The 13450-nt window shown below is 38.1% G+C and overlaps 1 protein-coding gene across 2 annotated transcripts in view; it reads right to left on the minus strand.

Moving 5' to 3' along the window:
* Positions 1–2626: 2626 nt before the first annotated feature.
* LOC111583589 (storkhead-box protein 2-like) overlaps positions 2627–13450 on the minus strand; it is a 73230-nt gene continuing 62406 nt past the window's right edge. For both annotated transcript variants that reach the window (XM_055016610.1, XM_055016611.1), the window contains exon 4: positions 2627–8278. In XM_055016610.1, the coding sequence (XP_054872585.1) occupies positions 8074–8278 (205 nt within the window). In that variant the 3' untranslated portion in view covers positions 2627–8073. The remainder of the gene's footprint in view (positions 8279–13450) is intronic.

Genomic DNA, 13450 nt, shown 5'->3' on the forward strand with positions numbered 1-13450 from the left:
CACTGTTAATAGAATATGAGCCTCACTAGATTAACTAATGCATATCTCTAACACACACCCCACTCAACAATGAGCAAACTAGATGCTGCATCAATGAAAACATGGTCTGTCACTCACCTGCAGTAGACATGCTTCCAATGGATGACAGCTACCACAAGGGATTTTCTAGAGAGAATAGATCTATCTATCTATCTATCTATCTATCTATCTATCTATCTATCTATCTATCTATCTATCTATCTATCTATCTATCTATCTATCTATCTATCTATCTATCTATCTATCTATCTACACACGTGGACAAAATTGTTGGTACCCCTCGGTTAATGAAAGAAAAACCCACAATGGTCACAGAAATAACTTGAATCTGACAAAAGTAATAATAAATAAAAATTCTATGAAAATTAACCCATGAAAACCAGACATTGCTTTTGAACCATGGTTCAACAGAATTCTTTAAAAAAGAAAAAAAAAAAACAACTCATGAAACAGGCCTGGACAAATCTGATGGTAGCCCTAGAAAAGACTGAAAATAATGTGACCATAGTGACATGTTCAATCAAGGTGTGTCCTCTAATCAGCATCACAGGTGTCTACAACCTTGTAATCAGTCAGTCGGCCTATTTATAGGGTTACAGTTAGTCACTGTGCTGTTTGGTGACATGGTGTGTACCACACTAAACATGGACCAGAGGAAGCCAAGGAGAGAGTTGTCTCAGGAGATTAGAAAGAAAATCTCCTGTGACCATTGTGGTTTTTCCTTTCATTAACTGAGGGGTACCAACAATTTTCTCCACATGTGTACTTACAGTGTCATTTGGCCAGTGCTGAACAGTGTAGAGGCAATCTGAGCCCACCATGCATGTGAAATCATTTCCAAGTCTGATATGCACACTTCCTCTGGTATTTCTCTGCCATGGCATTACTGTTATCCAACCTCATCTGCATGAAATCAAGTTTGTGTGGTAGGTGGAGCAGGAAATTGCTTTTCAGTATAAGAACCTGTACTCCAGCAACCTGTGCTGTAGATCCCAACCTTCAACTTTAACCGACCCTTTATAGTCCAGAAAATGCCTCTTGTTGGAGAAGAGATAGATTCCCATTCAGCATTTGAATCTTAAGCCTACCAATCTTCATAACAGAGAGCGGTAAGTGAAACCTCATATACAGCTTTTCCACCAAATTAGCTCCAGTTCCATTCAGAATTGTTGGATTCAGGCTCTCGTAATATCACACATCGACTACTGGAGCTCCTTACTGGTAGGCCTCCCCTCATGCACGGTCAAACCTCTGCAGATGATCCAGAATGCAGCAGCACTTCTGGTTTTCAGCCAGCCAAAAACAGCTCATGTCACCCTGATATTCAGATCACTTCACTGGCTTCTAGTTGCTGCTCGCATAAAATTCAAACTCTGGCATTACATTCCAAACTTCAATGAAAACAGCTCCCTCCTACCTGAACTCTCTCATTCAGGTTTACAGTCCTTCCCGCTCACTAAGCTCAGCCAACAAAAGGCTCCTGATCCAACCTCCACAACAGGGCCGGTCCATAGCTCGACTCTTCTCCTCTGTCGTTCCACGGTGGTGGAATGAGTTACCAAACTCTGTTCGATCTGCAGAGTCCCTCTCAGTCTTTAATAGTAAAACCCCAGCTCCTCACTGAACACCTTTACACTTGAGTGCAAAAAAAAAAAAAAAAATAAAAATATCCTACTACGTCTGCACTGCCTGTTGACACCCCGATCCTATTATCATACTTTGACTTGTTTTATGGCTCTTATCCAGGTTGTTTCCTCCTGACTAGATCCTCGCTTGTGTTGTATCTCCTCTCAGATGTACGTCACTTTAGATAAAAGCATCTGCTAAATGAAATGATAGAATTGTAGAATTGTGGAAAAGGAGTGATAGTGAACCAATGTACAAGAGTCACATTATGCATCACCTTTGGTGTTAGAGTCTGCTGAGTGTGCAGACCAAATATTACATATCTCACTTCCATACTAATTGTATCTACGGTATTCCCTGGATTCAATTGTTATAATCTAACACTGAAAGTCTTTCAGTTCTTGAAGACCTCACATCTAAGGAGCTTCTTCAGTTCTACCTGACTGATGGATAGTTTCAGAGGTTATAGTCACTCAGGCTCACAGGGATAATGGCCCTAATTAATGGCCCATTAATGACCCAAGATTTACATGCCTCAGGGTGGAAGTAGTTGTGAAAACACTGCAAGGGTCCATTAATGATGACTGTGATTTCTTATTTTTTAGTGTGTTAGTAATGATATACTTTTGTATACATACTTAAGCAAAATATATTGTGCCCCTCTTCAGCAAATGAATCTAAGTTACACATCCCCACAATGTCTTTCACTTCCTCAGCAGAAATGGTTGATTTCACCATAACTGTATGACGCCTGGTCTTAGGGCTGTTCTATACCAATGGCCCTCAGGAATGGCAGAAGTGGACATCTTTATCTGAACAGTTTTGTTTTATAGATTTCTCTCTCCTCTGTTTTTTTTTTTTTTTTTTTTTAATCTCCAGGCCAATCTCTTAAGCTAAGTGCCAGTGGGTGGACTTTTTCTTTCTAATAAATCAGTAGTGATCACATTAAAACACAGAACAGTGGTATAACCAAACATTGTTATTTTATTATCTTAAAAAGTAACACAATCCCCATTGGGTATCACATACACTACAACAACGGTAACACCAGTACGACACATCAAAGGGACTTTCAGATAGTATAGACATTTTTAAAAAAAATCCCTCTTTTTGTTGTTTAAATTATTTGACTAGGCATGACAGATAAACATCATTTACAGGTATGACATACTGTCACCGTTAGAAACAACGTTATTGTTGAACCTCTATTTTTATAAACCACCGCCAATGTTAAGGGAAGACATTTCATGGACTGTCTGTGTAAAAAAGGGATGTACTGTTACAGGATTGTGGCTGGAGTTGACAAGGGGTTGATGTAGAACCACTGGGCCAGACAGCATAGAGGCCTGGGGTTGGGGGCAGTTCAAACATTAAACATGAGTGATGGGACCCCTGACTTCCAACAGACAAGAGACTACAGCTCTACTGGTAGAAGAGAGAGAAGACTCTCACTGTACTGTGACACAGGAGCCAAAATCCCTTAACTGTGGTCTAAAAGATAACCAGAGATTAAACTCCACTATATAGACTACAATTTAAACCCAGGTTTAGTGGTACAATAGAAACTACAACTATTATATTTGTGGGGACAGGACACCCTCTCAAAGGTAAAGGTGGAAACCAGACAAGAACTTGAGAAACAGAATCTGAACTTATCCCTGTACGCATGTCTTTCTGTAGTCAGAAAATTGGAGATATGACCTAAATACGTGGCTAGAAATGGCACAAGAGACCCTTCTGAAGAGCTGTAACTGGGATTAGAACCCCAGGGTAATGATGCAGTACTTAATACTTGCTACTGTTGGGCTAGAACAAAGACAAGGATATTTCTACCAATACAGAAAGAATGTACAGTATACCCATGGAATACTGACAGGAAAGGGACTAAAACTCTCTCTGAAGCCTGTTGGCGTGGTAGACTACAGGCTGCAATAATAGTATACTCAGAGAATAGAGATGTAAATTTGGTTTATCAGTAGGTCTGCCAAGGGTATTCCTTCCCTTTGGATTTTAGTTCCTATCATCTTTGGGGACTAAAACCTAAGAACAGCCGTAGGACTGACTCTAAATCTCATTTTGTATTGTTTGACATTTCTTGGTAATTTTCAAACCAACAATCATAACAACTGGCATGATAGCAGCTGGGCAAGGAAGTAGAAATAAGAGATGAACTTCTCTCTCAACTTCTGTTTTGTGTGGCACAATGAATGTCTTTGGTCCTGTTCGCACCTGGCATTGACATGCGTCTTGGATGATCCAATCACAAGTGAACCACCGCAAGTACGTCCATTTACATCTTGCATTAGAATTAATACTCACATATGTAAATAACTTTTGTTTTCAAAGACCAAATGTGTTGTTTTTAAATGGCAGAAAGCAGCAATACATTTAGCAAGCTTAGTCGGCTGGAAATTAAAAGAGGATGAAGAAATCACAACGACACGGGTCTATTCTTTAGCGTGTTCGAGGCAAACCAAAACACCGAAGATGTTCTCTATGAACTCTTGGCTTTACTCGTTGTCACATTTTAATATGATGCTGCTGGTGTGCAAATGAGTATGTACTCCCACTTAAGTACAGGAGATCAGTTAAGTGGGCCCTCAGTGTGTCCAAGGAAACATTCACCTACACATTGCTACAAGAATGTGGCCACATGCAGCCCAGACTCCCTCTGAATGTGGTCAAGGCAATCAAATCACACTGCATCTTCTTGAATGCATTTCAGCCAGTATTCAGAGCTATGTAGATGCATGTTAATGCTAGCTGGGACCAAGGCCTTTAAGGAGAGTTTCTGAAAATGTGTATTGCCATTGATTAGGTGGGCAGGTGCATGAAACCACAATGTTCTCACATCCCATTAGAAAAAAAAGATTTGTGATGAAACTGAAACAGAAACAGCAGGTTTACCAGCACTTCGATATGCAGTGTGTTAGTGTGTCCTGTAAATGTGTTTCAACGGTAGTGAAACTAATGTTTTTACTACTGAACTCCTTTGAATTTGAGATCAAAACATGACAATGAGACAGGTAGAAATCGACTCTAGCTTTTAGTCCACATTTTTTACATGCAAAAAGCATATAAAGGCTGTGTGCACATAGTAGATGAAAATCTTGCAGTACTGTTAAAATACGTTTGAGGGCACTGGTTGTATCTGTATGTGTGCGTAAGACATTCACAGGCAGGAGGCTGATGACCACGGATAACACAGAGAATGGGCTGTGTTTTTGCTGCTGTGGAGGTAGTTGGTAATAGTATAAAGGATAACAACTCAGGGATCAGTCACTAGGAGAGGAGGAAAAGAGGAAAGCCTTGACCTATAGGGCTGCAGAATTTTTGGAGATAGGTTGACCCAACTCACGTCAACAGTAATTTTTATGAGACCAACGCACTTCAAATGCAGGCTTTATTTCACATTTCGCTGCGCCAAAGTTGTTAATTTGTCCATCTGTTCAGTCACTGTGTAATCCCTGTACTGTCCCCTGATAAAGGGGAATAAATGTTCATGGCCAAAAGTATGCAGATTAAACCTACAACACACATCTAAGCAGCAATTTTATACTATACTCCAAAAATGTCATCACTGTTTGTACTACGATTATTATCATGGCCTTTACTGACCATAACACGTCTTAGCACCAGGAGTATACACCTCAAACAGTTTAAAGAAAAACTCAAGTAACATGAAATAAAAAGTCACATACCTGCTGGTTGTGTATCCCTCGTCTGGGTGTTTGGGTTTGTTTTTTGTAGACCTCATACTCTTTATTGAATTCTTAGGCATCTAATGCAATAATGGCTCTAACACTGGCAGAACCTCACTTTTCCTTAAATCAAGATGTACACATTTAATTTAAAATGCACTTCCCACCTTTTCCGACTGAATGTGGCCAATTATTTTTGCTGGTAGAAATTTCTCAAATTAGCAAATGATTTTTAATAGCTTATCTTTAAAACTCGCCAGGTGTGTAATCGTAACCCCTCATGTCCACTGAATGCAGCTGTGTCACATCTTCAAGCAGTCTTGTCCTCGGAAATGTAATGTTGTGTGATTCACTTGCATTTAGTTTTTCTGCTTCAGGCATTTACTCAAATGCAGGTGCTTTATTTCTAAAACTGAGTTGTTTAGCTGACAATTTATGTAGGTTTGCCTTTCTGTCTGTCCACCTGTTTTCTTTGGATATAAGGAACAAACGTTTAGTCACAACAATAGTAGTCTCTGCCCGCAGTACATCCACCACACTATTTTGAATCTTTGATATCCACAAAAAACGCTGATGTTTATTAGAAGCAGTGTGGTAGAGTTTAGTAATGGGTTTGTTACTGTGAATGACATTGGAAATGTCATCATCTCGTGAAATTAGCCATCTCAGCAGTCAGTATGAATGCATTTGCATCCTTCAGTGCAGGTTGTCTGTCTGCCAGTGTGGTTGTATGTAAGAGATGCTGTGTCACCTATCAGAACATCAATAACTTCTATATGAAGATCACCCTGAAATAACTCTCACCAAAAAGGAAATCCTAGTTTTACAATGTGTATGTAAAGACTCTCAGTTAAAAAAAAAATAAAAATCTGCACATCATTAAATATTGATTTTATGTTGACTATCAATAAACATAGACATTTACACCACCAGTCAAAAGTTTGGACATAACTTCTCATTCAATATGCTGTTATATATTTGTATTTTTTTCTAACTTGTAGATTATTACTGAAGATTAACACTTTTTTGTTTACAACATAATTCCATATGTATTCTTTTATAGTTTTGATGTCTTCAGTAATAATCTACAATGTAGAAAATAATTTTAAAAAACATTTAATGAGAAGGTCTGTCCAGACTTTTGACTGGTAGTGCATATATTTCATATATAAATTCATTTATGCAGTGTAAGGTATTTTAATATTCTGAACATACTGCCTTACATTTTAACTCCACCCCTGTAATTTGCTTTTTTTTTCCTACACACAACCTATTATGATAGTGAACTACAGAAATGCATCCAGTAACCACTGGCACAGCGCTTGAAACTGCAGAAATTTTTTTTCACATCAAAATGAGATGAATGCAGTTGCATCCATATGGACATCAGGGGTAACATGAAAAGAATTTCCATCTCTGAAGAAAATCAAAACAGTCTGTAGTCAAAAGTCTTATCCCTGGAGCTGCAGGCTGTCCATATATAACCACTGCTGAGGGGCTAAAAACTGGCAAGGCTTCAGGTGAGCGTCATAACATCCAACAGATACAAAAACAGCTCACATTCAAGAGGATATCACCTTAGAAAAAGTTCAGGTTACAGGTTACTCGTCTGACTGTCTAATTACCTCCCAAGAGCTGTTACATCTTGGTATTCAAGGTTTTCATGGTAATTTCCTGTGGCTCTGTGCCTTAAAACCTTTCAAGCACAAGGCTATTTTAATTAAAAGTTCCACTTGAAAAAAGATCCTGAAAATTAGCTAGTAACAGATACAAAACTGTAAGCCCCAGAAGAACAGCCCTGGGCTGTACAGATGAGAGACACTGGGGAGAATTTTGAAGTCAATATCTTTATCACCAGACTTGAAAACATCTGAAAAAAATGCTAGTTTTACTCCTGCCTAATCAGAACTATAAATATCAGCTTTACAACAATGAGTCAGTGAACACTGATGTTATTAAACCTGCTCTAAAAATGATCAACTGCAACTCTACCAAATTTTATGTAACAGAAATTAAGCACAACAAATTGATTTTAGTTGAAGTACACAGCAGACTGAATGTGCCATGTCTGGTAACCTTTAAAAAACGGAGACGGCTGCGTACAGGGACTTTTAGGATAGAAGGGGTTAAAGGGTGTCTGTCAGTGGTAAATGTTAGATAATAACTACCAGAGACAATTAGTGAGAGTGTGTGTGCCATCAGTAACAGTACAGTCAGCAGAACTGCAGCTCTTCAGTGTACAATACCAGCTGACACCACTAGTTGGAGAAGCACTGATCTGGAGCAGTCTGAGTGGTAGTGGAAATAACATAACCTGAGATTATAGATTATACAAACATAACGCCTATAAACACACAACGCACACACACGCGCGCGCACGCACACACACACACAAAAGATCCCAAAAAATGAAAGAACATTACTCGAAGCTGAAGAGTGGCATGGTGAGGGGCTGCCCAGTGGGATGGTGTTTGCAGTTTGTGTGTGAGAGAGAAAGAGAGGTTTCCTGGGGGTCTAAATTCCTGTTTGTTTCTGCCTGTGTCTATATGCTTGTGTGAACAGGTCCAGTTCCACAGCAGACCAATCGCAGCTCCACTGATTCAGTTGGTCTGTCAATCAAAAGATTTAACAGTCCTTGGGAGTCGGAGTTGGATTTCCTGGCCCTTTTCCATGGACTATGCGCTCTCCCAAGCCTGTAGTTCTAACCCTAGACGCTGGTGATTGATGCAAGGCAGGCGCTGGGCTTCTGGAGTTTCTCTGGTTGGGTGCTGGCAGGTTCCTGAATGGCACGAAAGGAGAAAGGAGGACCGTTTGCAGCACTGATGCTGAGGTGGCCGGGGCTCAGTGCCAGGTTCTGTCGTCTGTTACTCTCCACTATTGAAGAGGTGTTAGACGCTAAGCTTTCCCTTGTTCTGCAGAGAGACAGATACACACACTGATAAATGATACAAACACAACATCAAAGGAGGTGCGTGACCGGCCATTACTGCTAGAGACAGAAAAGAGGAAACCAAGGACAGCACTTTATACTCTGTATGACAGACATTCAGATTTAGACTCAGATCATCACATCACAAGGGGAATACTTGCTTACCTAAACCAGTGTTTCCTCTACATTCACCTAGGAGCGGTGTGTCGCCATTCCTAAATCCGAGCCGCCACGCCTTCAAATTTCTTTTTTTTTTTTTTTTTTAATATTGTTGCTAATACACCACTTCCGCATGTCTCCACCTTCACAGCAGAGTCCTGCACTGTGTCAGGTACTCACGAGTACCAAGGTAAACTACAGATAACTATCTTGCTCAGGATCTAGTCTTTGGGGGGTTAATACGACTTTAATTACTCACGGGAGCGCGGCCTTGAAAGTGACGTCAAGTCAAGCACCCAGGCAGCAGGTCAGAGAGTCAGACGAATCTCATCTTGCGAAATAGGGCAGCGACTTACCGGAGAAAAGTTATTAGCTTAAGATAACTCATAATAGATTTTACAAGTTAAATAGACATTCGCAAAATATTGATTTCCAGCTAACGTTACGTAGCATGTCGGTAGCTTCAGTTCATTGGGCCCGGTACCAACTCAGTGTCGCTAACGTGAGTAAACTATTGATAGCATTAAGCTAATATCTACACACTAAGATGTAACTGCTGACTGTATTTTCAGATGAGCTTGTTCAAATACTTTTTTAAATTTTTACATTCAGCCTTTAAAAAGCCATTTTCAGCTGGCCATTCAATAAATAGGTTGTACAAGGAAAATCTGCAGTCAACTGTCATTTGTTTACGCCACCACTTCTGAAAAAAATCCTAGAGGAAACACTGATACTATGACAAAACTGTGACAGATTCAAATTATGACTGGCTTAATGTGATAGCTATTTTGCTGCTAGCAAGCCAAAAAGCATGACCTTTTATTTTTTCAAATGGCTGATTCCTATGTTTGCTGTTTAATTTGGTCAATAGAAGAGACTGTCGAGGACAAAGATAGAATAGAATGTGTAATAATTGGTCATAAATAAATGAGAGTAGAATATTGTACTTGCTTCCCTGAAAGCAAAAAAAAAATAAAATAAACAAAACAAAGCAGAACAACAAAAACATCAAATGCAAAGTTATATTTTAAGCATTATGTTTAAAAATAATTAGTGGTGGGACATGATAAAAATATCTAATTAATTATAGGCTTTGTAATTAACCGCATTTTTGTGAAATATCAATATTTGACACAATAAGTAAAGTTTTTCAATTCAAAGAACTTTTGGCTGACAGTTAAATCAATAAATAAACATACGTGTTTATAATTTTAAATTGAAATTATTAAAATTAATACAACTTTGAAATGGGACATATAGAAAAAAGTGATTTTGATTATTTAAAGTCTGGATTTAGTTGTTTTTTTTCCATTGTATGGCATATAACATCAGCATAAGCAGTTCTATCAGATAAGATAGTCCTGTATTACTCCCCAGGTCAGGGGAAATTTCCAGTGTTACAATGACCTTCAAAAGTTGAAAATCCATAGATTCATTCTGTTTTTATCGTCTCCGAGTCTGATAAATGGGGTCATTTTGATGGTTCTTTTTTTTTTTTTTTTTTTAAAGAATATAAGTTTTTATTTATAAAGAAAAAATATTTTGTTCATAAACTAAAAGTTTATAATTAAGTTATTAAAAGACATATTATTGTGGTTTAACTTAAACAACAAAAAACATTTGCTTCATGTCTAGTTATCTGCATTTTTCATCTGTCTACTACATTCAGATTACTGCAAAGTCAAAGTGCAATTATAGCGATTATATTCAACATTTTAAGACTTTTTGTAAACTCAAGCACTTTCATTGTCTTCTAAAGCGGTCTATTATGGGATGGTTACATTGTTTGAGGACTGTCATAGCTAACGTTAGCTCTGGTGCTAACAGCAACATGTTTTACATTGAGGTGACACCGTCGGCTAGAAGTGCTGCCGTGATCAGAAAACAACCAGGCTTTTATCCAAGCTGCCATCGGGAAGATTTTTTTCAGAAGAAAACTTTCTGTCCAACAAGCTGCAAACTCATCTTCCTTCACTGTTCACCAAATTATCACTCTTGTGTATCTACAACACAGCTGGAAAACAGACTTTAGGTTCACTACTGCCACCTACTGGGCTGGAGTGTTCATCAGAGTTACGGGTGTGCCAGAAAAAAGGAAACTGAGAAACATGCGAGTAAATGCGTTATTTTTTTAAAGCGTTATTTTTTCTGTAATTAATTAATCAAAATTAAGGCATTAAAGTCCCAGGCCTCAAAATAATACTTTCTCTGGTTTCAACCCCTAGTGTACATTAAAATTGCCTTTTTCTCCCCTTAAACTGAGGTGGCGTTTAGCACTTTCGCCTTGCAGCTAGAAGATCCCTGGTTTGCATCCTGGCTTTCCTGGGATCTTTCTGCATGGAGTTTCCATGTTCTCGCTGCGCCTGTGTGGGTTTCCTCCGGGTACTCCGGTTTCCTCCCACAGTCCAAAAACATGCTGAGGTTAATTGATTATTCTAAATGTGCCTGTAGGTGTGAGTACAACTGTGATTGTCCTGCTTTAAGTTACTGTATTGTTTTTAAGTTATTTTCTTGCTGTTTACTGCGAAGCTCTTTGGTCACCCTTTGGGTTGTTGTAAAGGACTATACAAATAAACTTTGTATAGTCCTTTACAACTTTGATTGATTGATTAAAAAAAAAAAATCAGTAAACTTTATTTCCCCTTGTAAGACAACCTAAAAAATAGGTGGTCAACATCTGCCAAATTCCAGTTTGTCTTTTCTTTTATTTAACCCTTGTGTCGTCCTGCGGTTCAAAATTGACCAGTTTTAAAGTTTGAAAATGTGGGGAAAAAAATATTTTCACTGTGAAACTCAACATTTTTGGGAAATCTTTGAACATTTTTGGTGAAAAAAAGAAATGTTAAAAATGTTTCTTAAAAACATTTACAAAAAAAAAAAAAAAACTCCAGGGAATTTCGCTGGATTTTGGTAGAAGTTTTACTGATATATATGTAATCACTTTAGATATTTTTAGGATTTTTTTTGGAAAAATTTTACTCATTTTTTGAAAATATTTACAAGAATTTTCTTGCCAATTTTGGGGGATTTTTTCAAAATAAAACTTTTAAGGGAAACTTTTAAGGAATTATTGGAATTTCCTTCCTGAAGGTTTTGCAAATGTTCAGAAATTTGGGGAAATTTTTTTTGCGCTGCCTGGCTTGGATTCCAGCTAAGTTCCCAAACCCCAGCTCCAGATTTTTTCTGCCTTTGAATACATTTTCTGGCTGTTTAAAATCACGTACTTTTTCTTTGTACTTTACTTTTAAATGTCTTTTTACTTACATGACACCTACCCTTATAAAATCTGTATTGCTTTGTGCAGTATGCGTACAATTGGAACATTGTACTTTGTCATAATTATGTACCTTAAACTTTTTCCGCTGCAGTCTGTCGTGCAAAAATAATGTCATCTGTGCACTTCAGAGAGTCAAACTTGTTTTGAAGATTGTGTGTCAAAATGGCCAGAAAAGTGTACTGGCTTGCATACTGCAAAGTTCAACTGGATGTAGAAGGACATCTAGATATTATTGGCATACTACATTTGACACATTATGCATTCATATAGTAAATATTGTTCTCCCATGCTATAAATTATAGTTGTGTGGATACTGAAACACACTCTCTAACTGTCCTTCTGCCTTACACCTCAGGGCCTACTTGTGGTCACCTTCTTTGCCATGACAGCCTATTGCATACACTAAGGACACAACCATTTGGTTTGGCTTAAACAGTGCAAGCAGAGAAGTCGAAGGTCCCAGTTATTTGAGTTAACATATTATACAAGCATACTGAAAGCTGCACAGGATTTGACCAGCTTTCAATATTGTATGATATAGCTGACAGAGAGCAGCTTCTGCACCGGCAATATGTTCCGAGTGAAATTTGTGCAGTAGAATTTGTGGTCTGGGAGTTTGACTACATACACACAAATTGCCAGTGACACATGATGAACTTAAAATCTTGTACTGAATTGTGAGGGACTAATACACACAGTGCCTGTTACAGCCCCTGAGGGACAAACATGTATTTGTTGTGGGGGAGTGCAGATGTCAACTCCTCTGATACTCAGTGATATCCACCCTAAAAACAAATGTCGATATAAGGATGACTTAACATAATTTCTGCTTTGCTTTTGTCAAATAATGAGACAGGTTTAGTTGCATCCTTCACTAGGTGCATTATTTTAATTGGTACAACTATTCCAAAAAAACATTAGTTGCCATATGTTGCCGTAGTATTTATCACTTATGCACATTTTGACTTGCGGAAAGTTGAACTGCCAAATTACATTGTGTTTGGGGACGCCGGATAGAAAACTTTGATTTGAGGAGTACTTGGAATTTAGACAGCAAACAAATTGCTTTAGTTTGGATCCAGACTCACTCACAAACCCTTTAGTCTTTTAAAGCTTTGACATTAAAATGCTTCAATTTTTTACTTGAGTAGAAGGAGAAATGTATTTTTGCTAAGATTATGATCCCCCATTGTGTCTCCAGCAGCAGCCTTTTACTGTTCAACAAAGTGGATTTACAGGCGTTTGCTGCGCATGAAGCATAAAACAAGTGCATCTCCGTGTTGTTTAACTGCTAACTGTACCAGCTGTATTTGTTAAAAAGTGTATGATGGACACACAGAAAGCAGCGATAGCTGTTAATGCTGCTAATGTTCAGGAGCAGCAGGACTCTGATCACATACTTCTGGCAACACCAATCAGTAAACATTTCAGTGACATCAAATGTAATGACAAAATAAATTATTTTTCTATATTTAATACTGTTGTGAAAGCATTTCCCGTGTTAAAAATATATTTCTAGTCACAAAACTAAAGCAGATGAAGTACATCGGCAACACTGCTCTGAGTAAAAATACATTTTAGAGGTGGCAAAGTTCTTGCAACAGTATTAGTGGACATCTGTTCCAGCTGGACTAACGTTCATTAAAGTGAACATGTCACTATGTGTAGATCAGATATGAGGAGAGAAAAGATGTACTTCTTCCATTTAATTTATTACTG

The sequence above is a fragment of the Amphiprion ocellaris genome, chromosome 13, assembly GCF_022539595.1.
Source record: "Amphiprion ocellaris isolate individual 3 ecotype Okinawa chromosome 13, ASM2253959v1, whole genome shotgun sequence".
In the NCBI taxonomy this organism is placed as follows: domain Eukaryota; kingdom Metazoa; phylum Chordata; class Actinopteri; family Pomacentridae; genus Amphiprion; species Amphiprion ocellaris.